This window comes from Hordeum vulgare, chromosome 6H, assembly GCF_904849725.1.
Source record: "Hordeum vulgare subsp. vulgare chromosome 6H, MorexV3_pseudomolecules_assembly, whole genome shotgun sequence".
Lineage (NCBI taxonomy): Eukaryota > Viridiplantae > Streptophyta > Magnoliopsida > Poales > Poaceae > Hordeum > Hordeum vulgare.
Genome location: NC_058523.1, coordinates 7863934 through 7885048, shown reverse-complemented (window position 1 = coordinate 7885048; position 21115 = coordinate 7863934). Strand labels below are relative to the sequence as shown.

The window sequence follows — 21115 nt, the reverse complement described above, 5'->3', positions numbered from 1 at the left end:
AAGATGCTCTTACCCCTCTCTCGTTGCTGGTCTCTCCATAGGAAGATCTGAACATGCGTAGGAAAATTTTGAATTTATGCTACATTACCCAACAGCCACATCACGGCGGTTAATTTGTAGGTCAAATTGGTGACATAATCTAACGATTTGCCTACTATTTAGGTCCGCTTGAGGAGGAATTCATAGTAGAAATCAATTATAGCGGTTTTTTGTGTGGATTTGGGGCCGCGAAGAGCTATGTCGATGGCAAGCAAGCAAAATTTGATGGCTGTGAAGCAGATACTTGGTCACCTTTGTGGCTGATAGATTTCATGGAGTAGCTAGGTTATCGTGATCGAGACAAGTATACTTTGTACTGGCTTCTCCCTGGAAAGCATCTCGGATCAGGACTCCGCATTATAGACCGAGATGTTGACACAATGCATATGATTGTTGTTGTTCCTAAATTTCAATACTTTCATATTTTTGTGGACCACAAAGATATGAATTTTGATGATGTTGTTATAGTTGATGATGTCGTGATTGGTGGTTCTCCTAGTTTGCCTCCTGTGTTGAGCCCAACTCGTGGCAAGTATAAGGCAGCAGCAGCAAGTAGTGGCAGTTCTCCAGCTAGGCAGCAATAACATAGTAATGGGCATGAGCTGAGAAGAAGCACGAGGAAGCTTGAATTGGAAGAAGAAGCACAAAATGGTTCACATGATGACAGTGATCGTGAATTGGATGAAGACTGGGTTGATTTTGACAATGAGATAGCTGCAGATGATGATGAATTGGGGATTTAGGGTTAGGAATTACTCACCGTAGCGGGCAGGAGGATCGTTTGGTCGCGGGAGCTTTGGCCCCTTGCGAGCGGGCTCGTTCCTCGCGTTCTCCATGCCAGTCGTGGCCGCAGCTGCTCCATCGCCTCCGGTCATCACCGGAGTAGCAGCGCCGCCGCCATGTCGCCTCCCATGTCGCGAGACAGAAAGCTAACAACGGTGCAAAATATGACAGAGCCGGTCGATCGGGGGCTAACTGCAAAGTTACACCTCCGGTCGTTAAGCTGTGCACACCCCACGTCCGACGTGGCACCAGTCAACGCGGGGCAGACCTGTTTAGGACCTGCGGTGAAGCATCTAAATAAGATCAGGATTTCGAAGTTCTGTTTTACAGAATAGGGACCAAACTGACGATGCGGGAAAAGAACTAGGGCCGCTGATGCGCTTTCCTCACTTAAAAATATGTGCACACCCCACGTCCGACGTGGCACCAGTCAACGCGGGTCAGACCTGTTTAGGACCTGCGGTGAAGCATCTAAATAAGATTAGGATTTCGAGGTTCCGTTTTACAAAATAGGGACCAAACTGACGATACGGGAAAAGAATTAGGACCGCTAATGCGCTTTCCTCACTTAAAAATATGTGCCACCTTATAAGCAGGATAGATTTGGTGTGATGCTTTCTCTTCAACTCTTTTGAGAGCCTTACTTCATGAGACATATGGGCAAGGCCATTTTTATATGAAAGAGTTAGGGCTAATGCTTATAGGTGGATCCCGTGAATGTAACACCTCTCTGGTCAATGGCGAAGCCACCTTATGGTTGTGGGTTCAACCGACACCACATGTTTTTGATAATCCTTTGACCCCTAGCTATTAGTAGCTACTTTGACCCCACAGATTACACGGTCCAACCCCACATGCTTGGAATGCTAGCACCGCCGCTACGTCTGGTCTTTTCCTGGAAGCGGCGATTGAGGGATATGGGAGTGCTGGCGTCGTTGAGGCCCTCTTGAGCTGCATCCCCGCGGTGAATATGTTATTCGACGCAGAAACAAAGAAGAAAAAAAAATAGCACATGCCCTTTGCTGTACGGGGCATTTTGAATTTCCACCATTTACCCATTTCTACCCATTTTGACTAAATTTGTCCTATCCTCACTAGTTGGGCCTCCATGTCAGGTATACATGGCTATTTTGGGTAAAACTGTAAAATTCTTTTTAAGGGTAAAACTGTAAAATCGTTTGCGTACTCCATTGCCAAATGGTGTGAAGATGGTTGCTATTGAGAGTTGAGACAGCCAACGACGGCCGTCCTCGCCGGCGCCGGGACAGCAGCCACCGGCGAGGGCCGTCCTCGCCGGCGCCGGGGAGGCAGCGCACGGCGGAGGTCCGTCTCGTCGTCCCCAGCGTCAGGGCTGCAGCGAGCTGGGGAAGGTCTCGTCCTCGCCCCCCTCCTCAGCGCCGTCAGCCAGATCTCCGGTATGTCGCAGCAGTGTAAATCCTGCAGCGTCTGTAGCTCGATGGTGCACATCCTTGCGGAGAGCTCGCTCGTCCTCCTAACTCCCAGGTTATCGCCCAGGTTCAGTAGGTGGTGAGCGGCGGCGGCGCCCTCGAGGATTGTTCTGGCCAGGTGGAGCTATGGGCCGCCGCGTCGTCCCCGCCGGCAGACGCATATTGAAGCAGAGCATCAAGGATCGGGGCCACGCCGGAGACAATGGCAGACGCATCTTGGAGCAGAGCATTAAGGGTCGGTACCACGCCGGAGATATTGGCACGGAGGACGCACTCCACCTGTTCGATGAATTGCTCCAGGTTGCCCAGCCCTCCTCAATGCATGCCATCAACTGCCTCCTCACAGTCGTCGGCCGTCATTGCCCTGGGCTCGGTGTCTCCCTCTTCAACCGCGTCGCAAGGGCCAAGCTGGCGCCCAGCAGTTTCACCTACGCCATTCTGGTCCACTGCTGCTGCCGTGCTGGCCGCTTGGACCTTGGTTTTGCCTCCATGGGCCACGTCATCAAGACGGGATTTGCAAAAGAATCCGTTGTCGTTTTCAGCCACCTACTCAGGGCAGTCTGCGCCGAGAAGAAGACCAGCTACGCAATGGACATCGTACTCCGGATAATGCCCGCGTTTGATTGCGTACCCGACATTTTCTCTTACACCATTCTTTTCAAGGGTCTCTGCAGCGAGAAGAGAAGCCAAGAGGCCCTCGAGCTGATTCACATGATGGTTGAGCATGGAGGTAGCTGCCGACCTGATGTCGTGTCCTATAGCACCGTAATTGATGGCCTGTTGAAAGAGGGTTTGGTGGACAAGGCTTACAGCCTATATTGTGAAATGCTACAGGCGGGAATTTTGCCGAATGCTGTGACCTATAACTCAATCATTTCTGCCATGTGCAAGGTTCATGCGATGGACAAGGCTGAGGAGGCTGTTCACCAGATGTCTGACAGAGGAATTCTGCCAGATGTTGTCACATATACTAGTCTAATACATGGATATTATTCATTAGGAAGGTGCAAAGAGGTTGATCGTATTTTCACGGAAATGTCTAGAAATGGTGTTCAACCAAATATTGTAACTTACAATATACAGATGGATTATCTTTGCAAGAACGGAAGATGCGCAGAAGCTAGGAAGGTTTTTGATTCTATGGTCTGTTTGGGCCAAAAACCAACCGTTACTACCTACGACATTCTGCTTCATGGGTATGCCATGGAACGGTCTTTTCATGATATGCATTGCCTCATCGATTTGATGACAGAAAATGGCATTTCACCAGGTCATTATGCCTACAACATACTCATATCTGAAGCAGCTAAAGAAGAAATGGTTGGTGAGGTAATGCATATATTTACAAAAATGCGGCAGCAAGGACTGAACCCTGACGTTGTGACCTATGGAGCGGTAATAAACCTGCTTTCCAGTATTGGCCGAATGGATGATGCTATGTCCCAATTCAATCAAATGACAACAGAAGGATTAGCTCCTGGTATCATAGTTTTCAACACCCTTATTAGTGGTTTTTGTGCTTGTGGCAAATGGGACAAGGTTCATGAACTATTTTCTGAAATGTTGGGTCGTGGCATCTATCCTAATACTGTGTTTTTCACCACAATTATGGTCCGCCTTTGCAAAAATGGAAGGCTTATGGAAGCCCAAGATATCTTTGACCTGATGGTACACATGGGTGTTAAGCCTAATGACACATTGATGCATGGATACTTTTCAGATGGTAAGATGGATGAAGTGAGGAAGTTACTCGACAATATGGTCTCAGTTGGCATGGAACCACGTGTTGTCACCTATAACATACTGATTGATGGTTACTCTAAGAATGGAAAGATAGATGATGCATTCGCTGTTTTCAGGGAAATGTTGGACAGGAAGGTGAAGCCCTCTGTTATCACTTTTAATATTATGATTGGTGTATTTCTTAAATGTGGCAGGAAGGAAGAAGCCAAAGATTTATTTGATGGTATCTGGGCCAATGGATTAGTGCCCACCGTTGTTACATATAGCTTAATGATACAAAACCTTATAGAAGAAGGTTCTCTACAAGAGGCTGATGATCTATTCCTTTCTATGGAGAAGAATGGGTGTGCTGCCGACTCCTGTTTGCTAAATGCTATAGTTAGAAGCTTACTTCGGAAAGGGGAGATGCGCAGGGCTGGGACTTACTTGTCTAAATTTGACGAGAGGAGCTTCACCCTTGCAGCTTCCACACTTAGCTTGTTGACTGCAGTTGCTTCAAGGGGGGAAGGCCAGGAATATAAGGGGTTACTCCCTGAAAAATATCACTCTTTTCTGGAAAAGGGCGCTGATTGAAACCCTTTCTACAGGTTTTGCCTAGATATTCTGGACTACTAATGGAGGCCTGAAGTTTTCTTTGTAGGTTACATCTCCCAATCTTTTCTTTTTGTAGTACGTCTAGAATGTAGGTCACTTCTCTTTCTAGTAATTCTGGGAGGAACTTCAAATGAGCTGTGCATTTGGTCTTAATAAAGTTCCAATTTATATTAGTTTTTTCAGTCTTTGATTTGACCTAATATTTTAATCTCAATGTTCCTTTCATTGTCTGCTATAATGATGGACATATACTTTCAGTAAAAAGAACAATGATGGACATATACTGGATATGTGGCCAGCCCAACTATCTCATATTCGGCTTTGGACAAGTTCTGGAACCCATCCAACAAAATCATTCTTTTTTCCTCTCAGTTTTTTTATCCTTTTATTTTCCTTGGGGTGTGCTTTGCGTCAGCCGGCGGACTTTTTTAAAATGTCCGCCGACTCGCGAGCCGCCAGATCTGCTGCATCGAGCAACAGAACGGCTTCTCCACTTTCACAACTTAGGTCTTGTTGCAGATTTGTTTTACAACGGAGGTCCAGTTGCAGTTTTTTTTTTTTTGCAACCGAGGCCTGTTGCAGTTTTTTTTTTTTTTTTGCAATTGAGATTATGTTGCAGAAGCGTCACATTGCCGTAGTGTCGTATTCTAAGGATTCAGATCCTGCAACAGAGTCATTGTTGCGATGAAAAATTGCAACACCATGCTAGTTGCAAAAACTTATGATGGTGGCCATGGAGCACGTGGCGTGCAGAGAAGAGGGCGGATGCAAGCGTGTGATCCGCCCGATGATTTATTACGTTTCCCATTTTCCTTTATCTTTTAGTTTTGCGAACATTTACTTTTTTTTAGTTTTCTTCTTTCCAAATTTTCATAACATTTTCTGAAATCCTGGGACATATTTTTTCAAAGCAGTGAACAATTTTTGAAATTCGAACATTTTTTTCAAAACATGGTGAACTATTTAGATTCTCCTGACTTATTAAAGTAGAAAAGAATTTTAATTCATAAACATTTTTATAAATTGTGAACATTTCTTGAATTTACAAACACGTAGTAAATTTGTGAACAATTTCAGAAACCACGAAAAGTTTTTGAAATCATCAATTTTTTTCAAATTTAGTACATATTTATGAAAATCATAAACATTTCTAAAATTTGCAAACATTATTTATAAAGCTTCAACCGGTCGATTGTAGGAAAACGTTTCCCTTCCCACAAACGACAATCAATCAGAATCAACACCTCCCCACAGCAAGGGGCTAGTAGGACAACTACTACAAACATGAGAAGAAAAAATACAACATGTCAATGGTGCAACATTGTCATTCAAATTGAATAGAAAGCAAAATAAGTCAAGAGGAAAACAATAGGAAATTTTTACGGTGCATTATAATCATGGAAGGTGTGCATTATATGGCTGATCCAACGGTGTTAATTACGTGGGCCAAAGTAAAGCCGAAGGGCAAACATGTCCAGACAAAAATGTCGGCCCAAGGATATTACCGTCCAATAAAATACTCCCTCTTTCCATAATATAAGGACATTTTTGACACTAGTGTTTTCAAAAAATTATGTTATGAGACGGAGGGAGTATCTTTTTCCTCTTGAGAATCAGAAACTTTCCCATATAAGGCCCAAGATATCTTTGACCTGATGGTACACATGGGTGTTAAGCCTAATGACACATTGATGCATGGATACTTTTCAGATGGTAAGATGGATGAAGCGAGCATGTTACTTGACAATATGGTCTCAATTGGCATGGAACCAAATGTTGTCACCTATAACACACTGATTGATGGTTACTTAAAGAATGAAAAAATAGATGATGCATTGGTTGTTTTTAGGGAAATGTTGGAAGGGAAGGTTAAGCCTTCTGTTATCACTTTTAATATTATGATTGGTGCATTTCTTAAATGTGGCAGGAAGGAAGAAGCCAGAGATTTGTTTGATGGTATCTGGCCAAAGGATTAGTGCCCACTGTTGTTACATATAGATACAAAAACTTATAGAAGAAGGTTCTCTACAAGAGTCTGATGATCTATTCCTTTCTATGGAGAAGAATGGGTGTGCTGCCAACTCCCGTTTGCTAAATGCTATAGTTAGAAGATTACTTCAGAAAGGGGAGATGCCCAGCGCTGGGACTTATCTGTCTAAAATTGATGAGAGGAGCTTCATTCTTGAAGCTTCCACAGCTAGCTTGTTGACTGCACTTGCTCCAGGTGGGAAAGGCCTGGAATATAAGGGGTTACTCCCTGAAAAATACCACTGTTTTCTGGAACAGGGCACTGATTGAAACCCTTTCTACAGATTTTGCCAAGTTATTCTGGACTGCTAATTGAGGCCTGAACTTTTCTTTGCGAGTTCCATCTCCCTAGCTACCTTTTATTTTTGTAGTAAGTCTAAAAAGTAGGTCACATCTCTCTTACTAGTAATTCTGGGAGGAGCTTGTACTAGCAGTAAATGTCTGACTGTGCACCATTCTGAAATGTAGGTCACTTCTCTTACTAGTAATTGTTGGAGAAACTTTGGCTAGTAGTAAACTTCTGACTGCCACCATTTTGGTAAACGACTGTGTGTTTTATCTAGGGTAAATGTAATTGCATGAACAACAAAAGCTTAATTCTTAAGCTTAAATTGCACAATGTAAAACCATGCTTTTATCCCGCAAAAGTGGAAACATTGAGCTTTTTCAGCCTTCCATTGACCAACTTATATTTCACAAGAGTATTCATCGAAGTCCTTGGGTAAGTTATCAACTATATTTGCTCTATGAAATCAATAAAGGTAATAGAAATTTCTTTTTTAACCTTTTTAATATAGATAGTACTTGAAAGATATATAAACAATTTTTTAATGAATAAGGATCAAATTTTGCATCTGTATGTCCACATTCTTTCCTTCAAATTTTAGCCAGTTTTACTAGGATTGTTGCGTGTTTAATAATTCCGATTGGCAGGAGGCAAGGTTACTATGTTTTGAAGAAATTTATATTTATCTAATCATATTATTGAACAGTACAGCTGCAGAATGAGTAAATATTGTGGTTCCAATAAAATTTGTTTTGATGTGATTTTTGTCGTATCATTTAGTCTCAGTTTTACAACGACAGTACTTGATCTATGCCAGTGATAAACTTGGTGTGTCGTCTCATGTAACTAGACTGCCAACAAGTGTATTAGTTGCTATTGTTACTGAAAGAACACACATGTTCTTCTAACTCCAAACCTTTTTTTCATGTCATTGTATATTTGTGGGCTACATGTTTTCTGAAATACAGTGGAAAAGTGGAGCTTTACTTTCTTGGGAGTCCTGCTAGTTGCTCTTACCATGGATTGTAATAAGTAGGCACTGAGAATGAATTTCTCTCGGGTACGTAAGTTCCAAGTAGTGTATAGTTTTTTGTTTTGAGGAAGCGGAAAAGCTTTGCGTCTCGTTGTATTGGAAAGGCAGGAACAAAGTTATGTACAGAACAAGAAACCGAGCAAGGAAAGGGGGCCGGCCAGATGTACAGTACCTGCTCTTACAAATATGTTACCCCTTCTTGTCACCATGTTCTTTGCTAATGTACAGGGCAGACACGTTATCAGCTGCAGCCAGGGATGCTCTTCTTCAAGTTGTAGATATGTTTCTGAATCAAGTTATGATGGTGATGAATGCTCGGGATAAAAGTGCGGTACGTGCTTGCATCAAAATTCTTAGCGCATTTAGTGATAATGATACTATTAGTTGTGGCACTAGGTTCCCCCCCCCCCCCCCCGCGTTCGACAAAAATGGTGTCGGGTGGGTTTCCTGCTAATGCTATTAATGGAGAAGGGCCCGGTATGAAAAAATGTGTCACTACCAAAAGAAGATAATATATTTCCTGTGCTGAGTGCTGTCTCCAAGGTCGTGAGACTGCGGGTGGTGTTCTCGATTCCAAAATCAGGAGTACCACTTAGACTATCAGTATTGAATATGTACTCGTTCATTCTGGGGCTGAAACAACTCTTGGGCTTTTCTAACTTGAGCATGGATCCTACTTTAAACATCATCTTCATCCCGTTCGAGTACCCATCACACATACAGCAAACGAAATCACTCAAGCATGGGAATCCCATTTCAGCGCCGACAATGAGCTGACCTTTTCCTTCAGACATTATTAGTGTCTGCACGAGGAGAGCAGATAAGCAGCCTCCAAGGATGCAAATGTCTTCATACAGTTCAACCCATAATTGCTGAAGGTTGACAAGGGAACCCATCCAATTCGGAACCCTTTGCGAAGGTTGACCACCAGGTCATTAGTTTTTCTGAGGCCAACCGGAGCGGGGACCATTCTTCCAGTAATATATAATCCGCAATCACAATTCCAGATAGATAAATAACGAAGATTGTGTTTGCCTAGTTCATAGAGAGAAGACGCAATAGTTTTCATCCACTCCCCATTTGTATCTTCGGTGGCTTCTGATCATCGCTAAGATCGATATCCAGCTTCCACAGATTCTATAGCTTGCCAAAATGTTGAAGAAATTACAGTGACTGCTTAAAGCCTCTAACCAGTTTCTATCGTCACTAGTGCTTGCATCTTGCCAATTCCTCCTTCAGGAAATGTAACAAACTCGCCAACAAGATGGTAAATTAGTTGCCCTGTGACATCTCTAAGCAAGATAGATGTCCTATTTATTCTGGGAGCTCACATATTCCTATTTCAACTAGAATAACCTACCAAAATTTACTATTTGAGTAGATGATTGTCTTCCAAATTATGGAAGCCCAAGAAAATTTGGTAGGTGTTTAGCATACGGCCACATTGTGACTGTGTATCTTTGAATCTTTTTTCTTGGGCCGGTCAAACACAGTTTCTTACACCCACGCAGGCACACAACACAACTTGGTCCATGGATCACACTAGAGCTTGTCCGTACACTACGCTTGTGTGCCCTTCACATACATGGAGCCACACGCCGTATAGCCCATGCAACTTTCTAACCATAGCACGCATATAGAACAGTAACAAAGGTAGGACAACAAACGAGTGACTTCTATATTTATGATGAAATAGAGTGTCAGCAAAGGCAGGAGTTTTGTGGTGTATATTTATGATGTATAACCTGAATTCCCAGTGCTTCCCAAGCCCCATAATGAACATAACGATGCACATTAGTCCAAGAAGACACTCTTTGTTGTTAGTTCAAATGAGAACTAACAGTAAGACTATTGCCAATCTCTTTCTTTCTCTCTCTCTCTCTGTTTGTGTGCGCGTGCGACTATATGTATATATAAGCATCACGTAATTAGCAAGCACAAACTGCAGTAGTTGGGGCAATCAAGTTATACTACTATACTTGATTACCCCAACTAAGCGGTGCCATGCAGCTAGTACATTAGCGCCACATGCGTGCAGAGTTCAACTTGTGGATGCACAACTGTTTCATACATCTCTCTACTTACTACGTTTTGTGTATATTTGATCATGAATTTTTAGAAAGTACTCCCTCGATTCCATAGTATAAGACGTTTTTTTTGTATATTGTGGGACGAAAGGGGTACTTACTATAAGCAGCTAATATCATTTCCAAATCAACATGCCATGCAACATACACCAAAGCAAGTCCTAACGCCCCCACAATGTAAAATAAACATTATAATGGGCTCAAAATTTTCATTCTTGTTGTTTTTTGATTTTCCCTTTTTGTTCTTTTTATTTTCAGAAAATGCTCATATCAATATAATGGACTCAAAATTTTCCAAACGCTAGCATAACCATGCCAACCATCCATAAATTTCATTGAGTTATGGCATTCTATGCATTTTCTAGGGTTTTTCGGTGAAAAAACAAAACACTAGGCAAACGTGATGCAACATACGTTCGGTGTCCGAATTCCTTCAAATTTTGCATTGAAGTCTGCCACCATGTTAGAAAAAATTGGTGTTCATTTCATGCAAGGCATGTGGTGCCATGCGGTGCTTCGGGTAGGCAGGTAGGACAACTCTGCATGCACTTTTTTCACATAAATAAAATTGACCTAATTTTTTTCCACACACTAGCATCACCATGCCAAGCATCCATGATATATTTTATTGAGTTCTGACATTTTATGCATTTTTTAGGATTTTTCTGGTGAATTTTTTTTAAAACACTAGCCGAACGTGACACAACCTGCGTTAGGTGTCTGAATTTCTTTCTAATTTTGCATGAAGGCCTGTCATGAGCATGCCCACTTGCTGGAAAATTTTGGTGTCATTTCATGCATGACAAAACACACATCATGTTTAAAGGCGGTGGTTCACGTAGGCCGATAGGGCAAGTCTGGATGCATTTTTTCCACATAATAAAATGGATCCAATTTTTTTTCACACAATAGCATGGCCATGTCAAGCATCTATGATAAATTTTATTGAGTTCTGACATTTCATGCATTGTCTAGGGGTTTCCGGGTAAAAAACCTAAAACACTAGTCGAACATGAAGCCATGTGCGTTAGATGGCTGAATTTCTTCAAATTTGGCATGATGGCCTGCAATGAGCATGCCTACATGCTGGCAAAATTATGTGTCATTTCATGCATACCAAAGGCACACCATGTTGAAAGGTGGTGGTTCAAGTAGGCCGGTAGGGAAATTTTGCGTGCACTTTTATTGAAATTCCTAAATGTTGTTGTTGTACACAAATTGCAAACAACGTACTGCTTTTACATTTATTAACAGTTTTAAATCACAAAAATCTATTAAATTTATGAACAAAAATTCAAAGGGGGACATTTTTTGAAATTCCGGAACATTTTTATAATTTGTAAAAAATATTTGGAAATAATAGCATAATTGGTATTGCAAAAATATTTCAAAATTTTAAAAGTATTTAAATGAATACTAAAGTTCCAAAATAAAAAAATTAAATTGACGACAAAAGAAAAAAAAGGAAAAAAATACTCTCAGGCCTTGCCCAACTGCGCGATGACATAGCTTCTGTCGGGTGTCTGTTGGGCCGGGCCAAGCATTCGCCGGTTTGGATAAAGCACATCAATGCTGAAAAGGAATATCCAGAAGAATTAATTCCCCCTATTTAATAGATATTTAGAAAACTTAAATAGGTTTAAGTTTTTATGCAAGCATTTTTCTACCTAAACAAAGAGTAAACAAACATATTTGTCTGGACAAACAATAAACAAACAATTTTTCTATTTAGTAGATGTTCAGAACTTCAATTATATTAATGTGAGCATTTGTCTATTTAAACGAACAGTTTTATGATATATTTCTACATTTTTTTATAAACTGCGAATATTTGTAATTTATGAATGAAATTTTAAAAAGAAAACACTTTTAAAATTTTGAATAAAACTTTTTAAATGTGAGCTTTTTTTGAAAAAGAGAGAGAAAACAAAGAATGAAAAATTAATGAAAAAATATAAAAAATGAAAAAGAAATAATGAGGAAAAGACTGGTTCAATAATGGGTTGGCCCAGCCACGAATTGAAGAAGTGGATAACAAATAAAAAAGTAAATATGCACAAGCACTAGGATGTCCTAATTGGTTAGTCTCCTTAGACCAAGAGGTCTTGTGTTTGATTAATGTCGCTTACCTATGTCGTTAATTTAAACAACTTAATGAGAGGTATATATTAGAAAAAATATATCATCAGAAACTTTAGATTCTCTATTTTCTAATGATATAATTTTTATGTTAAACAATATATTTTAAATAAGTCAAATTGACGATCTAAGTACACGTGCATGCCTTCTAAACTGTGACGGAGGGAGTAGTGTTTTTTACATGATCCATATATTTAAATCCACAATTCGGTTTTTGATTATTTCTATATATAAGGAATCCCGAGACAAGATCTTTAATGAATCCCCTCAAGTTATTGAGGGGATGGCTGCGTAGGACGATGGACAATTTGCGGTTGATTAATTAGTCCTGGTTCTCCATCGCTTTGCAGGCTTCAATCTGTTCACCAACAGTTTGCCATTAGTCTTTTCTACGAATGTACAGTAGAGGGGACTTTTTTGGGTTGCTATTCCCCGTTGCCTCGCCATGAAAGGAAAAGGAGAACGGGGAATGCCTTGGCCATTGATTGAACGCAAGAACAATTATTTGGTCCCACAACCCATGAACTTGATCCTTCCTCCCAGCAGTGCACCCTTATTACTCCACTGTTCCCCGATTTTTCCTCCCCCAGATAGCGATGATTTCTGTCTCCACCTCTCTCTCTATATCTATCAGGAACTGAACCTTAATACATGGATGCATGAGTGGAGGCTGTCATTGCTGGGAACGAGCAGGGCGAGGAGGCCGGCTGTGTGCTGCTGCTGCTGTGGTGAGAGATCGGTACGATATAATATGAGAGATTCAGAGAGAGGCTTAGTCTGGGATTGGGCCAGACTTTTCTAGCCGAAGTCCTGGTCGGGAAGCACACAAACGCACGCGAGACTGATGTATTGTCATAGGCTGGTATCGAGCCTGTTTTGATCTGTATTAACTTCACAAATCGATGGTCCAAGTTACAGGGTTATTTGTACGCGTATAAATGGTACCAGGCTAACTAGCAACCATAAGAATCCTACTCGGACCATACATGCAAACCTATACATGTTGGGGGGCTATGTCGTGTTTACATCCAACACGATTCGCGTCAAAATCCGAGCATTTTTGACTCGCATACCTGAAATATTCAATGTATTCGCTTTGTATATAGCAAGTTTAAGTCCCATCACCTGTTTTAAGGCAGAGTAAAGGACGCAACGTGCATGCATGGCTCTGTCACTCTCCATCCCACGTCCCGTGAATGATACTAGCATTGATTTTCTTAGTGTTTTTTACATGATCCATATATTTAAATCCACAAATTTAAGTATATCCTTGGAAACAATCCTCAGTTGGTTCGGCCGGATCACCTCTCCTTGGAAACAAACCTCGGTTGGTTCGGCTGGATCACCTCTCCTTGCCGACGTGGCACGGAAGAAAGGGTCCAGCGTATCTTAAAATGTACACAGGATCGTCTGTGTTACGTGTTTGCAAGTCTCAGGACTGTATTGAAGCACTTTTCAAATATGAGAATGGTTTTGTTACAAGCCAGCAAGTACAAGGATGACATATGCAATTTACTCGAAGACGAATAGCTGACCACTTATTTTCAGCGACACGGTGCCAAATAAGCATGCCAAGTCAGCAACAAATCAGTGCCCAATCACAAAAGTACTCTTGATGTGACATTAAACACTCAGGGTTAGATTAAACTGATATTGACGTTGGGGGCTTATAGAGACATAGCAGTGGATTTGAGAGTGAAAAGAAAACAATACTTATTTACCGGGAATAAATGGAGTAAGATATATCGGTGCCGCTGGTGCCCGGGGCCCAGCTGTTCCCGCATCCTCGCTGGGCCGACTATTCCGACTTAAGCCACGAGTTCTAGGGCCTATGCGGGTATGCATTTAGCTAATCAACAGTAGGAGTTTGAACTGAAGATTGCCTTGACAAAGATGGGGAATGAATGTTCCCTCTGAGATAACAAAATAGACTCGTGGACGCCCGTTTTATTTCCTGATAGTCTCTCAAGCCTAGATAGGTGCTCCAACGTGCATGGATAGAACAAACAGTGAGGCCAATGGCCTGCCATGTTTCATCAGGTGAGGTTGGTTCCAATTCCATGTGTACCATGCATGATCCATGGCTTAAAAGAAAAATCTCCTACTTGCACTCTGCTAGAACCTCTGAATTACTACTCCATCGTTCGGTAACTTATAGAGCTTCCTACCAATACATGCCAGACCTCCGAGGGGGGTTTGTGGCTTGACCTCATAAAGGCCAAATATCTACGATGACAGTCCTTTGCCATGTGCTACCAATCAAGGGTGTCCCAGTTTTGGCAGGCCAATCGGTCTATTAAACCTTGCTTCGGCATAGGAGTGGCAGTGACCATAGGAAGGGTTATTGAGACCGGGTTTGGCTGGGTGGCCCCGAGCCCAATGGCAGTTAAAGGGGGAGGGCAGGCATCACCTTGACTATTTTTTCTGTGGGTGGGTAGCACCGACTCTCCGGAGATCGTTTGGTCCGGACAACATATCACTTGGATGAGTGAGCTGTATCAGCTAAGAGCCTAAGATATGTAAAGATTGATGACACTCGGCCGATGCAACGGAGTCTTTCCCGTGAAGTTTCGGCCGGTTGTCCACACTGCAGAGTAACCTCTCCTGAAGCCACATTCACTCTACGACGGTTCGCGTAATTTATTTCGGTCGTTCTTCATCTTTGCCCGACTGCCATCTAGTGTCAGCCGGTTTGCTCCTTGCCGGACATAAGGTGATGAACGAAGTTCCTATGAGGTAAAAAGATGGCATGCTTTTGTTCGCGTATGCACCAAAGATTGAGTTTCATAGATAGTTCCTATTGTAGATGAGACATGTCAGTCTAATATTTGTGATGATTCCTTGTTGGATCACGAGGAAGATCTTACGTTGATCTTGATAATGCACCAAAACAAGTGGTCGAGAATCCGCGGTTCCATTTATGACCATGAGTATTCATGAAGAAACGGAAGAGGACATGAGCAATTGATTGCGCAACTACTTTAGGCCAAATCCTCAACATTCATAGAGGTGCTTTTGACGACGGTTTAGGATGTCAATGGACCTGGTTCTACACATTTAAAATTCTTTGAATAAAGATGACCAGTCCTTCTAGCAAAGGAGAATTGCACTGGAATGCTTAAAAATCATCAACAATTGTGAAAACCTCAAACCCTCAACTGAGCAGTACGTCACTACCGCATTGTGCATGATGGCACATGGTGTTCCAGTTGATTTACTTGATGACAACTTGTCTATGGGAGAGAGCACTTTGATCTTCTATGTCATACAATTTTCAAAGGTGGTGGTCGATATGTTTGGCCTAGAGTATTTGAGAACACCCAATGCTTAGGACATGACGAGACTTTTGGAGATGAACAAAGCTCGTGACTTTTCATGTATGCTTGGCTCCATCGATTGCATGCATTGTAAGTGGAATAACTATCCTAAAGCATGGCATGGATAGTTCAGAGGACATAAGAGACGCAGGCCACCATCATTCTTGTGGCTGTGAAGGATCGGGAGACATGTATATGGCAAGCATATTTTTCTATGCACGGATCTTGTAATGATATCAATGTGTTTGACTGCTCACCTCTCTTTACAAAGTTAGCGAATTTAAAACTTCCACCGATGACCTACGAAGCAAACGACGACACCCAGAACTTGCGGTACTACCTTGCAAATGGGGTCTATCCAAAGTAGGCTACTTTTGTGAAGCTAGTTGTAAAACCCAACTGTATGAAATAACTTTATTTTAACAATGCTGAATTGGAGGCTAGGAGAGGTGTAGAGAGGGCATCTCGGATTTGGGATTTTACAATCGTAATTTGCTATTGTGTGATGACCAACTATGTTTTCGGGATAAGATATCCTTTCGTACATCATAATAACATGCATGATCTATTACAACATGAGCATTGAAATGAGCTTGCACAAGCTTTGGATTACACCTTGTATGACCTCATTAGAATACCCGTGCGGCCAACAATAAGGATACACCGGATCAAACACTTTCTTCGGGCATACCATAACACTAGAGATGTGGATACACACGTATCAAACACTTTTTTTCAGGTGTACCGTGACATTAGAGATGCGGATGCACACATGGTTTTCAGAAAGATCTCATGAAGGAGTGGTGGACATGGCATGGGCAACAACAACCACAGTTGCATTTCTATCTTTGTTGTACTTGTGTGACGAACTTCGTTGTATTGTGTGCTAAAAGTTTGTTGTTGAGATTTATTTGATGAAGTATGTAACTATTTAATGATGTGGATTGATAAAATTATTGTTGTGTTTGTTTTGGATATATAAGTTGTATTTGATATTATTTGTATGCAATATGTATGTTTGTTCGAGATGAAAAGTGAATATGCTGTTGCATTGCGGCTCTGCTATTATAGAGCAGCTGTTGGAGAGGGAATTTTTTCATGCCAAAAATAACAGTTATAGTTCCCAAGATAACTTACTCCAGCCATTTTTGGTGCCCTATCGGAGATGCTCTAACACATCAATTTGTTGATGCAACATAAACAGTGAACTCTATGACAAATTGTTGTTGTCCAAACTTTCATGGTACAAGTTCAGCAATATGATCTAGAACTGGGATTATGTACTGACACAATGATCGCCATATCTCGTAGATGCAGTCAGTCCATAAAAAATTCGCGCACACAGAAGAAGAGGAATTAAAAAGCCACCATAAACTGAAACTTTAGCTTAGGTATCAATGTCAAGCCAAAATCAGTGAAGACTCGCAGGTACCCCAACTTGTTCTGTTCATCATCGATACAAAACGACCTATAACTCCCTTACTGTGTACAAGATGCGTAGCCTCCTTATCCATAGCGCTCCGAGGCAACATGAGCTAATCATCTTGGGTACAACTCGATACAGGGCTCTCCGGTTGTTGGCACAGACCCTGTACGACACGTACGATCTCTCGTAGACGATTACTTTCCGTCGAGAGCACACAAGCAGTCGTCCAGCCAGCCGAGTGCTTTCCGACGATAACGTATGTAGACGTACAAAGCTAACCTGCTAAGCAGGCAGGCAGGCAGGCACCTGGATGGATTCTCACGTAGCAGATGTGAGCTAGCTTGCACAACCTCAAGGCTGATCGAACCAGCACCGGTTCAAGCAACGGAACACGCACATGAAACACTGAAGACGCCGAGATGATTGCCAGAGGCTCGTATCGAGCCTTTGATTGTATTGCTTTGATCTAAGTTGATATTACAGGGGTACTTGTACGTATATATAGTAGCTAACCAAGACAACTACCAATCCTATACCTACACGGTGACGGTTCCAAGTCCAAGCCGGACTAGGACTCGTGGTTAATTCCAACAATCACCCCCATAAACACGATGTCCTCACTTTACAGCTTGGACGCCTATCCTTCTTCGCATCTCCGTGAACTTCTGTCGTCCCAAAGACTTGGTCAGGATATCTGCAAGCTGGTCGTCGGTGCAGACATAGTTGACTTCAATCTTGCCTTCTTCCACGCACTGTCGTATGTAGCTTCAACACCTTGTGTTCTTCTCCTTCTTTGATGTACCCCGGTGGTTGCTTCACGTATACTTCTTCTTCCAACTCCCCGTTCAAAAATGCGGATTTTACATCCATGTGATGTAGCCTCCAAGATTCTTGAGCCGCGAGAGCTATAACTAGCCTCACCGATTCCATCCTTGTGACTGGAGCGAACACTTCCTCGAAGTCCACACCTTGCTCTTGCACGAATCCTTTAGCTACGAGCCGAGCTTTATGCTTGACCAAGTTTCCTTCAGCATCCTTCTTGACTTTGTACACCCACTTGAGGCCTATGGATTTGTGACCGTTGGGAAGATCAGCGAGCTCCCATACTTTGTTGTCTCGTATTGATCCCAACTCTTCATCCATAGCACGACGCCAACACTCCTCAGTATTTGCTTCTTCAAATTTCGTCGGTTCCTCGACGCTAAGCAAACATTGTCGTCCTCTTCTTATAACTTTGACAGGATTAATAGTACGAAGTGCTTCCTCCGGATATAAATCCATCACTGGTCGAAGACGAACTGGTGTCGGCGGACGTTCTCTTGTCTCCTGTTCTGTCGAAGACGAGGAATTTTCATCTTGTGGAGTTGCCAAACTCCTGTTTTCTGGCGATTCAGGTTCTCTTCCAGGCGCAGCTCCCAGGCTGCTCCCCTGTGGTACGCAGTCACTTGGTCGAGCGCTTCGAGCATTGCTTGGTGTGTTGCACGAGCCATCGCATGCCTCGTCTGCCGCGTCCTGCTGCGTGCCTTCGCGCGCCTCTATCCCTGCTTTATCTGGCGCGTTTGGCTGCGCTCCGTTGTCCAGAGAATCACTCGGCGTCGTTGTAGTCTCCGGTTGATTATCGGCATGCTCGTATTCGTTGTAAACAACGTGAAAGATTTCATCAGAGATCGGGTATACCGGCTCGGTAGAGTTCCAATTCCATGACCTTGCTTCTTCAAAGACCACGTCACGTGTCACAACCACCTTATTGGTAGAGGGGTTGCACGTACGGTACGCCTTCGAGCCTGCTTCATAGCCAACCAATATCATTGGAGTACTCCGATCCGCCAACTTACTTGTATGCCCGGCCACCGTCTTCACATGCGCCACACACCCGAAAGTACGAAGATGATCAACCGCGGGCTTATGTCCGTACCATGCTTCGTACGGCGTCATCCCAACCACACTCTTGGTTGGAGCCCGGTTCAGCAAATAAACGGCCGTATTGACCGCCTCACCCCAAAACTTGCCCGGGACCCCTTTGCTCTTCATCATGCTTCGTGCCATCGCCACCACGGTTTGATTCCTCCGTTCCACAACACCGTTTTGCTGCGGTGAATATGGCGCCGTAAGATACCGCTTGATCCCATGTGCTTCGCAAAATTCTGTGAATTCACGAGACTTGAACTCACCCCCCCGATCGGTACGGAGGGCCTTCAGCTTGGCTTCGGATTCTACCTCGGCCGCCATCTTTACTTTCCTGAAGGCTTGCAAAGCTTGGTCCTTCGTCTTCAACAACACAATCCACATGTATCTGCTGAAGTCGTCGACGATGAGTAAGAAGTATTTGTTCCCAGCTGGGGTAGCCGGTGTAATGGGTCCGCACAAGTCTCCATGGACCAACTCAAGAGCTTTACTTGCTCTAAAGTTTCCCTCTCTCGGGAACGAGGCCCGCCTTTGTTTCCCAACAAGGCAACCGTCGCACACTTGCTCCACATGATCAATGCACGGTAGGCCACGTACAATCTCCTTTTGTCCAAGTTGCCGAAGAGCCTGGAAATTTAGATGACCGTAGCGCGCGTGCCACTTCCATGCCGAGTCCTCCATGCTTGACAAGAGACATACTGGATCCACACGATCCAAGTTGAGGACGTAGAGTCTGTTTGGCGACCTCTGCACCTTCATGATCAGCATCCTCTGACAGTCATACCCCCATAGATAGCCATCTTCGAGCACAATCTTGCAACCACGCTCCTCGAGCTGGCCAAGACTTATGATGTTGCTCTTTAGCTTGGGAATATAGTACACATCTGTGAGTACCTTGTGACCGCCATTCTTCAGCTCAAACAGGACAGTACCTCGCCCTGTGATGTCAACGGTCCGCCCGTCACCGAACCGAACCGTGCCTCCAACCGAGAGATTTAGTTCAGAAAACTGGTCCTTGTCACCGGTCATGTGGTTGCTTGCTCCCGTGTCGAGGTACCACACGTGCCTCGCCGTGTTCACCCTCTTCTTGTCATGAAGGTAAACCTTCTCTTCGTCGAGCATGACAACCTCGGTAGCCGGTGCCTTCGGAGCTGGACCATCCTCGTCCATAAGTTCGCATACTTCGACCATGAGCATCATATCGCTATCATCGCCTCCCTTGGCCATGAGAGCTTTTTCCTTCGGTGGACTCTTGCAATCAGACTTGAAGTGACCGAGGATTCCACAATTGTGACACCTTACTTTTTTTATGTCAAATTTTCTCCTTGGTTTTCTAGCCTTTTCTTCCTGTCCAGCGAGGTCCTTTTTCGCCGGGCTTTGCTTCTCCTTTGCTTTACTACCGCTTGTGGATCCACCTTGCTTTCCTTTCGACAGGGCCATCCATTGCGCCATTGTAAGCATGAGATGCTCACTCTCCTTTGAATCGCCGAAGCTGAGACGAATTCTCTCGTCGTGGGCCTTGAACCTTCCGACGAGATCCTCGACCGTGAGAGTGTTCAAGTCAAGACATTGCTCGATCGACGTGACGATTTGGATGTAGCGTGCCGGCGCGGCGCGCAAAAATCGTCGGACGATCGCAACTTCTTCTAAAGTTGAACCATAGCCGCGTATGCCGTTGACGAGGGTCTTGAGACGGGAGGCAAACTGATCAACCGTCTCGCTTTCCTCCATCTTCAGGCACTCGTAGCTTCTCATGAGGGACTGAAGGTGTGCTTCCTTGACACGGTCATGACCCTGGTGAAGGATCTTGATGGTCTCCCATGCCTCCTTCGCCGTTTTCTTTCCAACGAGGTGTTGCAGCACATCCTTCGGCATGGCGGAGTAGATCGCCGTTAACGCCTGACGATCCGTCCGGTACTTTGTCGCGCCCTTCGCGTACTCGGCGCCGCCGGGATCGACAGCTTTCCAGAATTCCGCTCCCTCCATCGCGACCTCCATGTTCATCGCCCATAGTGCGTAGTCCTCTCGATCCAGCCGGGGGAATTGCGACCCCCCAACCATCGGCATCGGTGCTCTAGCTCCCGCCACAACGATCTCCTTGCCCAGGTTCGACATGATCCTTCAATTGCTTTCCGAAGATCACGCCAATAAACCAAGCTCTAGATACCAATTGTTGGCACAGACCCTGTACGACACGTACGATCTCTCGTAGACGATTACTTTCCGTCGAGAGCACACAAGCAGTCGTCGAGCCAGCCGAGTGCTTTCCGACGATAACGTATGTAGA

At 43.6% G+C, this 21115-nt stretch overlaps 1 protein-coding gene and 1 long non-coding RNA gene across 2 annotated transcripts; one reads left to right on the top strand and one right to left on the bottom strand.

Moving 5' to 3' along the window:
• The first annotated feature begins 2064 nt into the window (after window positions 1-2064).
• LOC123401539 (protein Rf1, mitochondrial-like) lies at window positions 2065-4780 on the top strand. Its single transcript, XM_045095366.1, has 2 exons — window positions 2065-2237; window positions 2338-4780. Exon 2 carries the CDS (start codon window positions 2397-2399, stop codon window positions 4584-4586), a length of 2190 nt encoding a protein of 729 aa, XP_044951301.1. The 5' UTR covers window positions 2065-2237; window positions 2338-2396; the 3' UTR covers window positions 4587-4780.
• LOC123401540 lies at window positions 3827-6331 on the bottom strand. Its single transcript, XR_006611122.1, has 2 exons — window positions 6260-6331; window positions 3827-3932 (listed from the first exon to the last, which is right to left on the bottom strand). It is a non-coding gene; the product is annotated as an uncharacterized LOC123401540 (long non-coding RNA).
• Between the last annotated feature and the right edge of the window lie 14784 nt (window positions 6332-21115).